The 17786-nt window shown below is 46.3% G+C and overlaps 4 protein-coding genes across 4 annotated transcripts; 1 reads left to right on the top strand and 3 right to left on the bottom strand.

The window, feature by feature from the left end:
- Positions 1-152: 152 nt before the first annotated feature.
- On the top strand, positions 153-9243 carry atrA (protein kinase MEC1). The gene is made up of 26 exons (XM_025609454.1): positions 153-836; positions 887-1512; positions 1568-1866; positions 1922-2317; positions 2371-2523; positions 2585-2681; positions 2757-3236; positions 3291-3533; positions 3588-4817; positions 4878-5418; positions 5473-5947; positions 6005-6311; positions 6365-6462; positions 6532-6624; positions 6678-6839; positions 6918-7014; positions 7064-7258; positions 7316-7598; positions 7653-7850; positions 7923-8047; positions 8108-8190; positions 8249-8371; positions 8426-8513; positions 8571-8655; positions 8707-8825; positions 8875-9243. Exons 1-26 carry the CDS (start codon positions 251-253, stop codon positions 9064-9066), a joined length of 7374 nt encoding a protein of 2457 aa, XP_025462506.1. The 5' UTR covers positions 153-250; the 3' UTR covers positions 9067-9243.
- On the bottom strand, positions 9144-10653 carry BO94DRAFT_539870 (RNA-binding domain-containing protein). Its single transcript, XM_025612795.1, has 3 exons — positions 10118-10653; positions 9957-10062; positions 9144-9903 (listed from the first exon to the last, which is right to left on the bottom strand). The coding sequence occupies exons 1-3, from the start codon at positions 10403-10405 to the stop codon at positions 9389-9391; spliced, it is 909 nt and encodes a 302-aa protein (XP_025462505.1). The 5' UTR covers positions 10406-10653; the 3' UTR covers positions 9144-9388.
- Positions 10654-10751: 98 nt separating this feature from the next.
- BO94DRAFT_539869 (putative AAA family ATPase) lies at positions 10752-13474 on the bottom strand. Its single transcript, XM_025612794.1, has 2 exons — positions 11664-13474; positions 10752-11612 (listed from the first exon to the last, which is right to left on the bottom strand). Exons 1-2 carry the CDS (start codon positions 13188-13190, stop codon positions 10884-10886), a joined length of 2256 nt encoding a protein of 751 aa, XP_025462504.1. The 5' UTR covers positions 13191-13474; the 3' UTR covers positions 10752-10883.
- Positions 13475-14451: 977 nt separating this feature from the next.
- On the bottom strand, positions 14452-17497 carry srgA (Rab family GTPase srgA; the record flags this gene model as incomplete). Its single annotated transcript, XM_025614167.1, has 5 exons — positions 14452-14774; positions 14828-15095; positions 16566-16569; positions 16629-16754; positions 16803-17497. 5 exons carry the CDS (start codon positions 17495-17497, stop codon positions 14452-14454), a joined length of 1416 nt encoding a protein of 471 aa, XP_025462503.1.
- Between the last annotated feature and the right edge of the window lie 289 nt (positions 17498-17786).

Raw genomic sequence — 17786 nt, 5'->3', positions numbered from 1 at the left:
GGCACGTTTACGTGTCAAGTGTACCATAGGTAGCTATGTAATAGTTTTCTCTGTTACAAATTGTATCACCAGTATCATGTGATCCATAAGTTGCATTTCCGAGAGGACATACCTGTACTTACAGCGTACTAGCATTACCGAAACACACATATCTTTGTGTGAAGGCGGAGACGTCAACACACTTGATCATTATCTTTGTGTGTTACCTCAAGACTGCAAAGTACCAGGACCATGTGTAAAATCATCACCGATGGCAGCCAATAACCGCAAGGTATCCCGACTACCTACTTCAGGACTTCCAGTTTGGAATCCTGCAGAGCCAGTCTCCTCTACATTCACAGCACACCTTGTACCACACTTCTCGTCACAAGGTGATGGGACGCTTGGTCTAACTAAGGAGGCATTCTCACAACTCCGCTATGAACTACTTGAGGGGAAATGCAGTCACTTGCCACTGGACAACAACATCACTGAAGTTACCAGACTAATATGTATCGTGCTGAAAGCAGGTCTAGAGCCTTGTATCAAGGATGACAAGTCCGAATTGCAAGGCCAACTCTTGGACTGCTTGGACATTGTCCAAACAGCCGTTATCAAAGCGCCGTTAGCACTATTGGAAGTGCCGGACCCAGAAATTCTTGGGAAAGATATATCTATTCCCTTGCATTCCTGGCTAATCCTCTGGCTTGTTCACTTGCTCACTACTTGGGACAGTGACTCCATTGAAGATAAGATTGATGACATCCTCTCAAGTATAGCCAGCGCTTCACGTAAACATATCAGGCTATGGTCATCGTTCCTTGGGATTGCTACCTTTTTGCAGGCATGCACGACCGGTCTGTGAGATACCGAGATTAGAGTTCAATCCGAAACTGATAGTTTTTAGAATTGATACATGATCTTGAGGCCTCTCAGTCTCCAGGTCATCTTCCTTATGTGGTCAGCTCCTCTGTAGTCAATCCGAAGCGGTACTATACTTTGGATCTGGACAGACTCGGCCTGCGTTGTGGATCTTTCAACAAAGTGATAAGGCTTGGGAGTTACGCCCAAGCAGTTCGTCTATGTCTCAACCTACTCGGCTCTACGATCAATTCTCATGTCGTTTACAACGTGCCCTTGGATCGGCAGAACCTGGCGTCGTTCTCTAATGCATACCTACGTCTGTGGAAGCTCATCCGGAATTGGCTCCGAAGTGTGGATGCAGCTATCATCGCAAGCAAAAATCGAATTTGCTCACAGCTCCTGGAACTCACTCAGAGATTTTGCAGCCATTGTTCATACACGTCATCGAAGCAGAGGCTGGCATACATGTTTCTCCAAACTTTGGCCGAAATTCTATCCTTAGATAACTTGAGCCAGTCTTCTCATCTTCAACTCAAGCTAAGCCGTGCTGTTGACAGTTTCACTGATGCTTTTGGTTCAAGAGTGGATCTTATGCGATCTTTGAGGGATAGTATACTGCTTGTTAAAGAGAAACATGCCTCATTTGAGTCATTGGAGCCTTGTCTTCAGGTAACCATCCTATGCAATTGTCAGTATAGTTACTTTGTGGCTAACTAGAGACTAGACTGCTATTGAGAGGTCCCTCGCGTGCTGTTCCGGGAATGAGGCTCACAATAATGCCACAAGGGTATTGGCTGGTATTCGCAGGGGAAAGATACGGGAATCACCTGTTCACAAAACTCCCGTCTTAAAGCAGTCAGCCAATAGTGTTAGCACTGTCCACATGGCTAAACGTCGCTCTCTTCCTCGGAATGTTGCTGAAACAGAAAGCAAGGGTATAGCACAGGAGCTTATAGGCAAATCACTTCAACTACTTTGTTGTGAACAGACTGGAGACTTGAGAGACCTAAGCTCTGCAGTTTCGTAAGTTAAGCTACACTGGCCACGATATCCCGAAAGCTGACATGAGAATGGGAAGCACATCATATGCTGGACTGGCCGAGCAAGAAAAGTGCAGTTTTTTACGGACCCTGTGCGGTATTCCTTGCGCATTGACTGGGAATCTGGTAGATATCACCGGCCTAGACTTGGAGGGCGCTCTCAGTTGTAGGGTTTGTGACTCTGAAGAGTATGACCTCAACTCGAAGGACGAATGGCGTTGTTTGAACAGTTATGAGTTATGTGAGATCTTGGATTACACAATTTCAAGCCCAACACGCCCTGCAAATCTGAGAATAGCTGCAGCTGTTGCATTGAAAAGAACACTAATGCATACTTCCGGCCTAAGTTACATGCAGCTTACATCTTCTGTTTTCAGGGAATTTTGCCTAAATTCCCTCAGGAGTTCTGTTAGAGAGCTGCGTCTCATCATTGGGTATGATTTGACAGGGAACTGGTGAAGCTTCTTCAGTGCTAACACCGATTCAGACATTCAATAACCTCTTTTGTCCGTAAAGACCTGGACCGTGAAACCAGAAGGAGTAACTTTGTCGTCATTTTGGACTGGTTACAGAGCCTCTCTGAAAAGCAAGAAATAGCATTACATGAGACTTGTCTTCTTACTCTGTGTCATCTTGCGAAGTGGGTTTAACCTTATCATTGAATCATCTGTATTGGCTGACATTCTTGATATTTTTACCAGGTTTTCTAACGATGAAGAAATGAATATCATACTCCTTCGCTTGGTAGAGTACCTGGGACATCCAAATCCGTTTATCTGCGCAGTGGCTTATACCGAAGTATGTGTGGATCCCCATATTTCCGCCATACGCTGGATTCGTGATTCCTTAATGTTATAGTCTAACAGGATCTAGCTGTCAAGGCTTGCACAACATCTTTCTGTCACTCCAGCCGGCTTGTTCCGGCCCTTTTGGAGGACTTTGTCGGTAACAATTGTCAAAAATTTCCAGTCTCGCCCCTACATGGCGGAACAGATCTGCGATCTCCTAGGTATGAAAGTGGATGACTTTCTTAGATTGACTGAGATATATGTCCTCCCGTATCTGGTACTCACACGGAAGCGAGATGTCATCATCAGAGTTGGTGCAACATACAAAGAGAGCAAGACGCCCTTCGATCTTTGCTCGGAGAAGAATAATCTCGCATCAATACTGGCTTTTTTGTTGAGTCAGCCTTCGTCCAATCCAGAAGAATCAATCATGTCGGCTTTGTCGGAGGTAGATTCTGCCTTTAGTGGGCGTACTCTGGCCGAGCTTTTGAGGATTGAACCAATTCTGATCGCCTGTGACCTGCTCAAAGGCTTAGGAGACCTGGGGGAGGAGAAAGGTACCAGGGTAAGTCAGATAAAACTCGATGGTGTGAGCAATGCTGACCCGAAGGGATCTCAGTTTCGCCGGGCACTCCATCTACTAGCCGTCCTTGTTCCACGAAAGTCTGGCTACACACCAAGACGAGCGAATCTGATAGGTCATTTTATCGAAGAACATGTTCTTGGCATAATCACACAGTTCGCTCATGCTATTAATGATTTTCAAGTCAGGCAGCCTCTTGTTGAGAAAAAAAGGAACATCGCGGCCATTGGAGAGATGGTGAAGGTCGCACGCGGTCACATCAGTAGCGCCTTACCACAGGTCTGTGCATGATGCCCATATATGACCCATATCTGAATAGCTAATGTGGGATAGATATGTGCTTGTTTACGGGCCGCTCTCGAAATCGGAGAGTTATGTAACAATGCATTCATTGTCTGGGGGGTTTTGATCAGCTCCTTACAAGAAGATGAAATTGAGCCCCTCATTGATCAGACACTGTCAATCGTGATCAGACACTGGGATAACTTTACTGAAGATACCAGAAAACAAGCCTGTGAGCTTGTTGAATACATTATGCAGCGCCACCATGAACTGGTACATGACATTTTCAACACCATGCCTTCATTGGCGTCCATACCAATATTTTCGAAATACGAAGCCAAACTGAACAATTTGAAAGAGAAAATGGATGTCCGAAGCCATTTTCTCGCATTCGTTCGTCGTTGTCAGAGTGAGACTGCAACAGTTGTTGAGCAAGCCTTGCGAGAACTAGTTCCCTACCTCTCCCAGAACGAAGAGTTCATCCATAGATCTGTCCTCAGCGAGATTCCAGATCCAGTCGTTGCACAGTTAACACGATCCTTACTTGACTGTTGTGTGAAGTTCAACACAAGCTCGGATGTTATAACAGTCTTATCCGCCGAATGTCTAGGTTTGATCGGATGTCTTGATCCCAACCGAGTGGATACAGTCAAGGAAAAGAAAGACATCCTGGTTTTGTCTAACTTTGATAGTATGGAGGAGACCTTCGACTTTATACTATTCTTCCTTCAATACGTACTAGTCGAAACATTCCTGTCTGCTTCCAATACTAGAGCCCAAGGGTTTCTCGCGTACGCAATGCAGAATCTACTTAGGTTCTGTAATCTTGATTCAGCTGTCGCCAATCGGTCTCGCGACATTCGCGCAGAGGAAAAATATCAGCGCTGGCTAGAATTACCTGAAACCGTTCGCAACATCTTGGCCCCGTTTCTTACATCAAAGTATACAGTCACCATTGGCACTCTCAATACTTACTGTAGCTATCCGTTGTTCTCAACTGTGCTGACACATGGCAATTGGCTACGGACTTTTGTGCAGGACTTACTGCAAAGCGGAAATGGTGATAATGCAAAATTAATATTTAGTGTTTGCAGTCGCATTGTTAAAGGGCAAGATATCTCAATAGCATCTTTCCTGTTGCCATTTGCGGTGCTTAATCGCACAGTCTCTGGGAGTGCAAAAGAGAAAGAAGACCTACACTGTGAACTAGTGAATGTTCTGTCTCATCCACTCCCTGATGCTAACAACCACATACATGAGAACATCATAATGTGCAGCCAGGTAAGTCGTTTAAGGACACACTTTCAATAACCAAGGTCTGTCTCTTACTGTTTAAAACAGAGTGTTTTCGAAGTCCTTGACTACCTTTCAAGGTGGTTACAAGGGAAGAAGAAACAAGTAAATAGCCTCAGAAACCAAGGCCACCATTCAAATCGCGGCCACAGGGAAACGTCCCGAGATGCTCTATTGGACACATATTCCTCGCAAGTGAAGGCTGTAGAGACACTCATGAGTTCAATTCCCCCAGAGATCATCTCTAAAAGGGCGGTTGAGTGCAAATCATTCTCACGCGCTCTGTTTCATTGGGAGCAGTACATCCGACAGTGTAAAAATCAAGCAAGCAAGCAAGAAGGCGCCACAGTTGAAACTCTCTACCAACGGTTACAAGATATCTATAGTCGAATCGATGAACCGGACGGGATCGAGGGTATCTCGAGCCATCTGCATGTGCTAGACATTGACCAGCAGGTTCTCGAACATCGAAAAGCCGGAAGATGGGCAACTGCGCAGAGTTGGTATGAATTGCAACTTGAAAAAGAACCTAATAATAGCGAAGCACAGTGGAATCTGCTTACTTGCCTCAAGGAATCAGGACAGCAAGGTACCCGCTTCCCCGGTTCCAGTCCCTTTATCATACCACTGCTAACACTTTCAGATGCGATTCTCACGCGTTTTGAAATCTCGAAAATGAAGAATTTAGGCAGAAGGTTTCTCCCTTTCGCGGTGGAAGCGACTTGGATCACAAGTAACTGGGCAAAGCTGCACGAGTATCTTCAGTTACCTTCAAAGCACGGTACAGGGGAATTTAATATCGAGATCGGTTCGGCTCTCAATGCCTTTCAACACGACAACGATACGCAATTCAAAGAACATATGAAATCCTTGCGACTGAGTGTTGCCAAGTCCCTGACAGCCAGTTCTGTGGCGTCGTTGCAATCATGCCACGATAGCATCCTCAAGCTACACGCTTTACATGAGATCGAGTCCATAGCTCGTACTAAGTATGGCGAGGGCGGCAGCCCACGCTCAAAACTATCCGATATCTTGCACCGCCGTTTGGACATTCTTGGGGGCTACATCTCTGACAAGCAATATCTCCTTGGTCTTAGAAGGGCCACAATGGAGCTAACGTACGCTTCTTTCCCCTTTTCGTGAAAATCACAAACCAGTGCTGACCAAGCCGAAAGGGGCAAATTCGCCGATTCCGACATAGCTGCTGCTTGGCTAACCAGTGCACGTCTCTCGAGGAAAGGAAATTTTACCAGCCAGGCTTATCAATCGATGCTCCATGCAGCCCGCTTGAACGACAGATCAGCCACTATTGAACATGCACGACTTCTTTGGAAAGATGGCCATCACCGAAAAGCAATACAAACATTGGAAGGCGCAATCGCTGCTAATGAGTTTTCTTCAGAACCACCCTCGTCGGAAGGACCTGCCCCATCTTCTCTGGCTGCAAATAAGGGGAGACATCAGAATCTTCTCTTGGCTCGAGTATGTATAATTTGCGAAGCAAGTGACATGATCTGGATACTCACACTACTTAGGCACATTTACTCCTAGCCAAGTGGACAGATAGAGCTGGGCAAACTCAGTCAGATGCCATCGTTCAGAGATACAGAGAAGCCATCAAACTTCACTCAAGGTAGACTTCTTTAATTTGGAGAAATACTGCTACTGTGGTTTGAAATTGCAGAGGCTGATTTGTTAGTAGGTGGGAGAAAGCCCACTATTATTTGGGCAAGCACTACAACAAAATCCTGGACTCTGAGAAAGCAAAGCCGCTGGGGAAAGAGGCGCAGATTTAGTCAGTCTTCCCAGAACGTTCGATTGAGTTGTAGAAGCTCATATATTTCACAGTCTGAGTGGTGAGGCATCTAAACTTGTCGTTGACAACTATCTCCGGTCATTGGCCCATGGGAATAAATATGTATTTCAGTCCCTGCCCAAGATATTGACACTCTGGTTGGAACATGCTTCTACTGTTGACCAGCCGTTTAATCCGAAGAGAGGAGACAACGAGTGAGTGGCCAAATACCGCTTTATATGCTTCCAAAGCCTTTTATCTTAAGGGCCGAGACTAAAAGTACATCCTGCAAGGGAATTTCAAAAACATACTCTAAGTCAGCGGAAGAAGAGCCTTGATGATATGCATGCACAACTGAAAAAATACGTGAACAGAATACCGGCTGCACTGGTGGGTTTTGCATCCAGTTGCCATATGAATGGCTCGTTAACTGAACCAGCTCTTCACGATTCTCCCTCAAGTTCTTGCTCGAATATGTCACCCAAACACGACAGTATATGATTTATTGACTAAGGTGGTAGCCAAGGCAGTCAACTCTTTCCCCCAGCAAGGGCTATGGACAGTACTTGCTGTAGTAAAGTCCTCTTCCAAAGACCGAGCCTCCAGGGGCATTAACTGCCTCCAGAAGATTACAGTAGGTCAACAGAAACAACAAGGCACTGTTTGACGTCTACATCTCTAACATGAACAGGAGGTAAACAAGAAACTGAAGAATGAGACTCCATCAGATATGCATTCCATGATAAACCAAGGGCAAAATTTTTCACAGGAAATGTTGAGGCTGTGCATAGCTCGCATTGAAGATAAGGTCGCTCGGGTTAATTTACGCAATTTAGGATTCAATCACAAAGTGGCACCTTGTCGGCTTGTGGTGCCATTCCAGGCAATGTTGACACCAATACTACCAGCGAGCCATGAACCTGAATACTTGAAGGGTTTCAGGGCCTTCCCTAGGGACCCTACGACAATGGAAGGTAACACCTCTCGACCGTGGCTTCTACATAAGTTCCCTTATTGACTATTGTTAGCTATACTCAATGATGCACAGGTTTTGAATTCTCTCCAGAAGCCACGGAGGATAGGTATCCGAGGGTCGGATGGAAGGATATACAATATCCTGTGCAAACCCAAGGACGACCTTCGTAAAGACCAACGACTCATGGAATTCAATAATATGATCAACAGGTTTTTCAAAAGGGACGTGGAATCAAGCAAGCGGCGAATGTGTGAGTAACTAGACTCCAATCACGATTTCTTGGATTCATCCATTGTCTGCTAACTTGGTCGGTGGTGCGAAGATATCAAAACATATGCCGTAACACCTTTGAACGAAGAATGTGGGCTCATCGAGTGGGTCGATAATCTTCGTACGTTGAGGGACCTTGTCATCAAACTCCTCAGAGAACGAGGGATTGCACCAAATGTAAGTTGCTCACCAACAAGAGCGATAGGGCCTATAGTTGCTGAACTGGATCTGCTACAGTATAGTGAGATCAGACAGAATCTCAACGAAGCATGCTCGGAAAATTCCAAGCTCCATCTTTTCACGACTGAAGTTTTGTCAAAGTAAGCTTTTTGAGAGCACTTATTACTGAGATATGTGCCATTACTTACATCAATGTAGGTTTCCTCCAGTTCTACATGAATGGTTCATTGAAATGTTTCCTGAAGCGGGAGCATGGTTTGCAGCGAGACTTCGCTATACTCGATCATGTGCTGTCATGTCAATGGTTGGGCACGTCCTAGGGTATGTTGGCTCCACCCATTATCGAGGATGGTCCTAGAATTTACTTTTCTACAGGCTGGGTGACCGACATGGTGAAAACATATTGTTTGAGGAAGGGACAGGTGGCGTGTTACATGTTGACTTCAACTGTCTTTTTGACAAAGTTAGGCGCCAAATTCGAAATGAGCAGCCCTTTATCGCTCAAAGCTGACAATCATAGGGATTGACGTTTGATAAGCCTGAATTGGTTCCCTTTCGCCTCACACAGAACATGGTTGATGCGTTTGGCGCATACGGATACAATGGTTTGTGCTAATCAAGCATGATACGCGTGCATTTGTTAATGCTATTGGCAGGTCCCTTCCGCAAGACATGCGACATAAGCCTTGGGCTGCTCCGCCGTAACGAAGATGCACTCATGACCGTCTTGGAGACGTTTTTGCACGATCCTACCACTGATTTTATTGGGAAAAAGGTAGGTATCACGCGGATTATGGAAAACCGATTTTACTAACAGTTCGAAGCGTCGCACACACGCCAGTGTCCCAGAAACACCAGCTGGTGTTTTAGAGAATGTTCGCAATAAACTTCGCGGCCTTCTGCCTGGTGAATCTGTTCCACTCTCAGTGGACGGCCATGTAGACGAACTGATTGTACAGGCAACTGACAAAAGGAATCTAGCTGCCATGTATATTGGCTGGTGCGCTTTTTTTTAAGGACTGCCTCTGGCACTTACCCCTTCCCCAACATTCCCTCCCTTTGCATCTTGTATTTGTTTAAAGAACAATTGTCGTTGAATGATTGGATTCATAACGCCCGAGTGACGCAGGATAATAAGTCTTGGATGAATTCCTTGACTGCACTACATAATATTACATTATAATTTTTGCGACAATGTCTCAATACTTTCGCATAGCGTACCACTGACTTGTTACCCCACCGTGTCAGCACCATGTTTGTGAAAAACGGACACCCTTCATTACAGCATCCTGTCAAGATTCTCATGACATGAAGAGGCCTGATTCAGCAGGGCCCGTGTCAATGATGATTTCTACTTGGACTCAAACTCCGGCTCCCATCGCTGCGACTGCTATAACCATAGCTGCTGTAGCTGGGACTGCGGCGGCGACGGCGGCGACGGGAATCATCGTATCCCCTCCTCCTTGGTGGTGACGTTGAAAGAGATTTAGAAGAGAGTGATCGAGAGCGACGTGGCGATCTAGAGCGGGATAGGGACCGCGGCCTATAGATGTCATGTCTCTCCATATGCTGAGAACGGCGATACCTCCTAGTAGGTGTAGATCTGCGCATATGCGGAGAGGTACGGGGTGCGCGGCTATCCAACATAGGTCCACGACCGTGACCCTGGCGGCTGAAGCTTCCTTTTCCGTTCTGGACCGGTGGCGGCGAGCGAGAAAAAGCTCTTTTTGGGAGGACGATAGATACATTCAACAAGGCACCATCTAGCTGTGCTTCATGCATGTGCGCGATAGCCGCTTCTGCATCCGCAGGATCGTGGTAGAGTATGTACGCAGTACCCCTGTTCGTCATGACTGGTGACGGGTCAGACTGAAGAAGCAGGGAAACTTGAGCCCAGTGCACCTACAGGCTTTATTCATAGGGATATCAAGACTTTGAATGTCGCCAAAGCCACCAAATATTTCCCGAAGGTGCGACTCGGTGACATTTTTGGTCAACTTTTCAACAACTATCTTTAAATTTTATTAGCTCCAGCCGGACAATGTGATTAATGAGGCCATAACAGACCTTTGAGCTTCTCGATCTATTAGCAGATGGGCTCGGGGTCCGACTATAGTCTCGTTTTCTGTGGCGCCTGGAGGTCTCGCTTCGGCTTGGACTACGAGATGGAGACCGAGACCAGCGGTGTCCAGTGCGACGGACAGCTCCACGCTCGACAGACCGACTTCGAGAGGTACTATTAGGTCTTGATTGTGAGCGAGGGGATACAGAACGTTGCAGGGGCGTGGTCCGGTTAAGTTCCGAGTAAGGTGGTAAACGAGCTCGAGAGCGACCCCGAGAATAGCTTTCGGACATGCTGCAAGATCCGCGTGGTAAAGGAAGGTGAAAATTGACCAAGAACCAATTTCATTAAAGACGAATGTGGAAAAGCGTAGTATCATAAGAGGTAGGTGTAAGATAAGCCTAAGGTGGGTGGAGGTGTCCAGTGCGGTGGACCAGAAGTAGCAAGGTAGAGAAGAATGACAACTTTCGGCATGGACCATGTATGAAAGGGTCAGAGTCGAGTAGGTTTGCTGGTAGGTACCAATTCGGACAATTTTAGGTTCCACCTATTACGGTGCTGTTTTTGAACTCTCATACGCTGCTTCTCATAAACACTACGTGCTGAAGGGCATCGGCTTAGCTAAACTGTTAAGAGATTTGTCCTGGGTAGAACTACCGCCATCTATTCATCCTCAATTTATCAGTGAATCCACTGCGAGGCGCGTTGCAGTGGAGCTAGACGGCATGGATTGCTTTAAGGTATCTATAAAACCTCCAAATGCAGTTGCGCCTACATGTCAACAGAGTCACTCCATCGTTCGTACTCTTCGATAACCGCTGCTGTTATCTGTCTTTTCACCTGCTTGAGCGCATGCTCAAAATGCTCCCATCGGATATCCTGTGCTTGTCCCGTCTCCTCTTCTTCATCCAAGGCAGCATCACCGGCTGTCTCGCATATACTCACGATCTCAGCCCCGGAATAACCTTCTGTTTTCGAGGCTAATATGTCCACCTCCACTTCCGGGTCAATAACAGACTTGCGGAACCATATGTTTAAAATCTCCTTCCGCGCCTCATGGTCAGGAGGTCCGATGTAAAGTATATTGTCAAGCCGACCAGGGCGCATCAAAGCCGGATCTAGCACCTCAGGCTTGTTTGTAGCGGCAATGACGAGGACGCTTTTCAATTCCTCGATGCCATCCATCTCATTGAGAAGGGTTGTGAGGACATTAACGCCTCCCTGTGATGAACTTCCACGTCTTGACGCGATTGCATCAATCTCATCAAAGAATATGATGCTGGGTCTTGCAGAACGTGCTTTCCGGAAAATTTCTCGCAATGCTCGTTCTGATTCTCCAACGTACATGCTGAGTATCTCAGCTCCCTTAACCGCCAAGAAATTCAGCCCTGCTTCCGTGGCCAGTGCTTTCACGGTCAACGTCTTAGAGCACCCTGGCGGCCCATATAGGAGTACGCCTTTCTTGCTGTTCAAATTAAGCCTTCTCATTCGTTCTGGGTACTAATGGCTTTGTCAGAACTGTATTGATGCATCAAAGAACTGAAAGCGTACCTTCAAGGGCCTCTCCACGGCTTTTTGTAAGCGTCTCTTGATTTCGTGCTGTCCACCGATGTCCGACCATTTAACTCTAGGCGTCTCCAAAAACACTTCTCGCATAGCAGTAGGTCGAGTTTCCTGTAGGGCTGATAGGACATCAACTTCTTCAACCTTGAGTCCTATAGCTGTTTCCCGGGTAGTCAGGACTTCCACTGTAGTGTCGGCAGGTGTTTGGTCCTTGGGAGAAGACATTCCATCCTCCAGTGTCTGTCTTTGCCGTGCCTTGCGACAAATTAGTTGGAGAAGGGCAAACAAGTCCGCTCCAACATAACCATGTGTTTTTTCCGCAATCAAGTCTATGAGACTGTCACTCAGTGTTGGGGACGGGCATCCACATATAGCACGTAATATTTGACCTCGATCTTGTGCTGTCGGGATTTGCAGCTCGATCTCGTTTGCCAGTCGATGCGGGGTCCTCAGGGCATCATCGACATCATTTGGATGCCGAGTTGCAGCCACGATCAGTATAAGCGCACTCTTTGCATCGTCGAGGCATTCACATAGAACCGATGCTAACGACTGGGCGTCAAGCGATGTCCGTCTGGGCGCAATGAATTCCACCTGATCAATGATAACCGCACTCGGTTGACAGCGCTTTGCTTCTTGGAATACATTGCGCAACTTCGATTCGGCATCCCCAATATTCCGGCCAAAAGTGGAGGAACCAATATGGAACGTTTTATTCCATCCTGCTGCTTCAATCTGTCCCAAAAGCGCCGTCTTACCCGTTCCCTTGGGGCCATATAGAAGTATGCCACGACTATGTTCATAAAATGACGGCATTACTAGATTGACTGGGCCGAGGTTAAAATCAGTAAGGCTTTCATTGATGCTCTCAATTTGCTGGTCCATCCCACCCAGGCCAGCAGGCCGAACCTGAATGTTGGAAGTCCCGCGCTCTAACGGCTTTTCCAAATATTCGCCCATTATTATTCTGCTGGATTCAGTGAATTTGAAAAGGGTGCTGGAGGTACTTCCTTCATGACATGAAACGTCTGCCACTCGGAAACTTCGACGCTGGTTCCTAAGCTCTAGCTCAAACACTAGGCCGACAGTAATGCCATCGCAATTTAGGAGAGGGAGCTCCAAAGACCAAGACCAGTGACATATGTCAGAGGGTGGGATTGCGCCGTACTTTGCAAGCCTATCACTATCTGAACACTCCAATATGGAGACTCTAGTGATCTCGTCCAGAGGCCCGTCGGTCTTAGATATTGTAATCTTTTCGCCGATTTTTATTCCATAACGTTCTTGAAGTGTTCTTGAAGTCTGTACAACAGTATTCTGGATGTTCTCGGTCGCATTCCAAGCTACTGCCGTTCTCGATGAACCACCAGGGAGATAAATATTGCATGGTTCTCCCGCGCGGAGTTTAAGGAAAGCCAACGATGACAACGATAGATAAACGCGAAAGGCATCTCGATGATCATTTCTGGACTGTTTCGAGAGCGGCCGAACTGTAAAATATCGAGTCTCGGACATATCGGGAGCGGCTCAAGAGAGCTTCAAACTTGATTCCCAGTATTCTGCGTTTTTACTACCGCAGAGCGCGACCGCCTCTTACAGTATCATAACCTGCAAAATCGCACATTTTAGAAACAACTCGAGCAGGAAAGGTGGTATCATATTATTTTGGGGGGAGCTATCATCTGCCTTGGTCGTGCCGTTGATATACGTACAGTTTTGTTGGTGCAAGAGAGTAGAGAGAAGATTTGCTAGACTTAGATGTGAAAATAGGTGAATTGGTATGATAGAGTAAAGAAAGGAGGAAGAATAGAAGTATGACCCCCTGGAAGGTATGTGGGAGGCTTGAAAGAAACAGATGGCGGGGGGGGGGGGGGGGAGGAAAGCTGAAAGTGATCCGACAGAATCTGTAGTAGTCCATATGGAACATTGGCTTTCCAATCCATTTCGGATATCCACACAGCCCCACTTAAGAGGAGCACAATCGGTATATACGCATCTGGGTGTAGGTAGTTACAACACATGTGGTCAGATGCAACTTCTATCGCAGCATATCTAAAGCGGTCGTCATCTGCAATGTGAACACACAGCAACAAGACCATTGTAGCCGGAGTTCCGAGATCATTAAAACCACGAGTTAAGAAACAAAGTGCAAGAAACGGAGAGAGCTCTGGAATATCGGCCCAATATGGGTATATCATCATTCACGTCACTCGCATTGTAGGTTGTAGCTAGTTGCGTGGTCTATTCTAATATTTACTATTTTACGCTTACCCCTTCATTACAGAGTCGCCGATAGCCATGATGTTTATCTATCTATTCATCTTTGACAATTTAGTGACTCGATACTTGTCCTCTTACTTGCCAATATTATCCAGATACAAACATGCAATCCAATTTATATCTTATCAGGGTGCTCCTGATGTATATGCTGTACATGCAGGTACTTATTAGATACTTTATACCTAGTAGGACCGACACTAATAATTGGATACAACAGAAGAACGCCGCCTAGGAAACTCTGATAGCAGAATGGATGAAAGCACAGGAGAAACCAGAAAGAAAATAAAAGACATTCACAATAACCATGAGCCCCTACCTTCATTATCAACATACATAGAATAGAGGCACCATCAACCAATCAGCTTCCCAGCATCTATTCGAACCCCGAAGATATTGATGTATTGAAGCTGTGGCACACAAACCTGTAATGCGCGAAGGCATAGAGTCGTACGGAAAAGAAGTAGTCTGGCGGTATGATGGTAAGTGTAATATCAAATCAACAGCACTTCCCACCCCCGTTGCCGTTCAACCCAGAACCTTGCTGGTCTATGCTCACGCCCTGAGAACCGACCTGTTCGGACTTTGACGTATCCATTCCTCTCTTGATATCAGATGCAAGATCATAGAAAGCTTTCTCGATGTTGATGTTGTTTTTAGCAGAAACTTCGAGGAATGGTATTCCAAGCTCATCAGCCAGTTGCTGCCCCTGCTCGGTTGACACGGCCCTCTTCTCTTCCCAATCACATTTATTACCAATGAGGATTTTATGGACTCCTTCGCTTGCGTGTTGCTCGACATTTGAAAACCAAGTACGAATGTCTAACCAACTGGATCAGCGTGGGATTGTCTTTCAACAATCAGGGGGTTCTTACTCTGGAAAGACCGTTCATCAGTGACATCGTAAACGAGAAGGATACCCATCGCTCCTCTGTAGTAGGCTGTTGTAATCGTCCTAAATCGCTCCTGCCCGGCGGTATCCCATATTTGGAGCTTCACGCGCTTGCCGTCCAGTTCAATCGTACGGATTTTGAAGTCGATCCCGATAGTAGTAATAAACGATGGAGTAAACGAATCTTCGCTGAACCGCAATAGACAGCATGATTTTCCTACCCCAGAGTCTCCAATCAGCAGTAGCTTGATCTGTAAAGAACGACACTTAGCTTATTTGATGCTTGGGAAATATGTCAGAACTTACCAAAAAGTCGTAATTCCTTGTACCGGCCATGTTGATATTCCAAATTTGAGCTATGCAGAGGGCAAGGGATAAACGGTAGAATTGGACCAGGTCCGGCGTCGTGATAGCCCCTACTTGATATTCGGATTTATCCGTTTGTCTGGCGTTACTCTCCCCTCTCCCTCTGTGTCAGTCTTTCTTCCCCCCTCTCTCTTTTATTCTTCACACCTTGAACCTTTTTATACCCGGGCTGTTACCTCTTTGTATGCGATCAGCCTTCACTTTACTTAATTTAAGTGCTGATCTCCTTTGGTGGTACTCACTGCAAAGCTCCTGCAGTCATCGAATAGTGGCAGGTGCTGGTTTCAGGAACTTCCCACGGAGCCAAGCGCCGGTCCGGAGAATGGGGTCAGGGGACGGGACGGAACAAGACAGGTGTTGTATCGGAGACCCTTTGTTCAGGTATGGGAATATCCGCGACCTTGAGTTGCCTAGTCTTCAAATTTTGAGGAGATGGCTAATCTTAGCCTATAGGGAGCAGTAACAGTGGGCGATTTCTGAGAACCCTTAGCTCTCAGGGTAAGCTAGGGATGTAGCAGTAACATGCGTGTACCGATTAAGGCGGAGTAGTATCCCGGGCACTTGTGTAATCGCCTAGTATCGTTCTGTCTAGGCGCACCCCGCGGAAAAGTATTAACATTTATATACTACGCAGGACCACGGTTCAAAAAAATTCTCTAAATACGATGAAATAAACCTGGGGCAAATGAAATCGTTCTTGGTTATTGCTACAAATGATCGGTCTCCTTCGGCTTCATTGTTCTGTAGCATTACGGTTCTCGGAGCCGAGTAACTAGAGCAATTTCGGACTATGAAGCCATACGGGCTTCTTCCAACTGGAAATTGCAACCAGCTGTAATTGCAATGAGCAGAAACTGCTCATCTTTTTAGCTGGGCTTGATAATCTTGATGGGCTAAGAAAGGAAGCGAAATAATAACTCCCCTAGAATGCTACTATTCCGCATTCGCATCATATCTTTAGCATCAAAAAGAAACAAAGCATATGATTTCTGTAGTCCGGCTGACTACCCAGATCATTGCCCTTCGCCTTGGCAGCATTGAGTCGCAGGATGACTCAAGATACCACCAAGTAAATGTACAAAAGCATCGCTCCGATTATTGTGCATACAGATTTGTCGTCAAATCTATCTTGAATAAACCCAAGCCATCCTTTCGACGACCCTTAGTTGTCCATCAACTCTATCTCGCTCGATTAAGTCACTGATATCTTCCTGAAACGAGCGGAGATCCGTGCCTCTCAATATGGTCCGCGCCTTCGAAAGTAAGGCTTCGGCGTTGCAAATTAGAAGACCATAATCCCTAACAGTGAGAACACCACCAGCAGTGGGAGCTGATAACGTCAAAGTCCGATGGACAGTCCTGGGGCAAAGTATGAGATCCAGATCAAACTAATTCTGTAAAATCAGGCGACAACTTACCGGAGGGCATGCCTCAGTTCGTCCTGCTGCTTACCCATTCTCAGGCCTTTTCTGCTGCCAAACAAGCCGTAAAGCCAACGAAGAGATGTATATGACACCAATATACCAGGTGTCAATCCAATGAACCTGCAACAAGTTAAAAGCTATTCCGCTATCCTTGGTCGTGCTTCATACCCGAAAACCAGCTCCTGGCTTTTCAGCAATGCGTCAATCCCGCCAATAGCAATCTCGACGTCTACTTTTGTCTTCTGTATCTGTATCAAGAGCGCTCGTACCAAATCACCTCGTATGGTCCCGACAAAGGGACTACGCAGGTCTTTTTCATATGCCTTCAGCACGGGTGTCAAATCACCTTCCCTAACTTTGGCCGTGATGGAGTGAGTGTTAAACAAGTCATGATTATTGCTGCTTGGTTCACAGCGGTCGAGAACGAAATCCACGACCATCCTTTCCAAACTCGCTCGATCGGCTTCCAAGCTGTTCCTACTCATCAACGCAATTTCACTCTCTTCATCATGTCGGATAGTTCCAATAAGTCTCCGGAGAGGGTCTACAACCCAGTTGTTCCAAAACTCGATGGTAGTTGAACCAAGGTCGGCGACCCATCTTAGAAGCTCATGGCGTCTGTTTCTCAACAGCTCCAGTGATGTACTTGCCGAGAATAGTGCAAAGGAAACCGGTAACCAATAGCGGACTAAGTAATGGGGACGTCCAAAGTTGCTGATCGTTGTCGCTGAAACTCTAGCATGGCCGGGAAGAAGCTCTTCGAGTATATAGCTGACTTGCTGAATGACAAATTTTGGCCCTTCAGAGGATGGGTCACTACAGTAACGCATCCGCAATGAAGAGACTTCCAGGTCGATCGCCATAGTGCTATCTTCGCAGTTGCTAGTAACTCTGCCATTTGCCGCATCTTCAAGCAGTATTTTCATCAAAGCAACACTCTCGAGAACATTGATTTGCCAGTTTTCATTAAATGAACCATAGCCATCGGCGCCCAAGAAACCATCGCCAACTTCACGTGAGAAACATTTTCGTATGAGAAGACCAATACTGCTGGCGTTCATATCCTTCATTAGATTCAGAGATTTTCGCTTCTGTCGTACTTCTGACTTTGCCGTTGAAAGGCTTGATCGAAGTCGTCGCCAAGGATATATT

Source organism: Aspergillus sclerotioniger, assembly GCF_003184525.1.
Source record: "Aspergillus sclerotioniger CBS 115572 chromosome Unknown BO94scaffold_40, whole genome shotgun sequence".
Classification (NCBI taxonomy): Eukaryota; Fungi; Ascomycota; class Eurotiomycetes; order Eurotiales; family Aspergillaceae; genus Aspergillus; species Aspergillus sclerotioniger.
The sequence above is the reverse complement of the archived record's forward strand: the minus strand, read 5'-3'. Positions and strand labels throughout refer to the sequence as shown.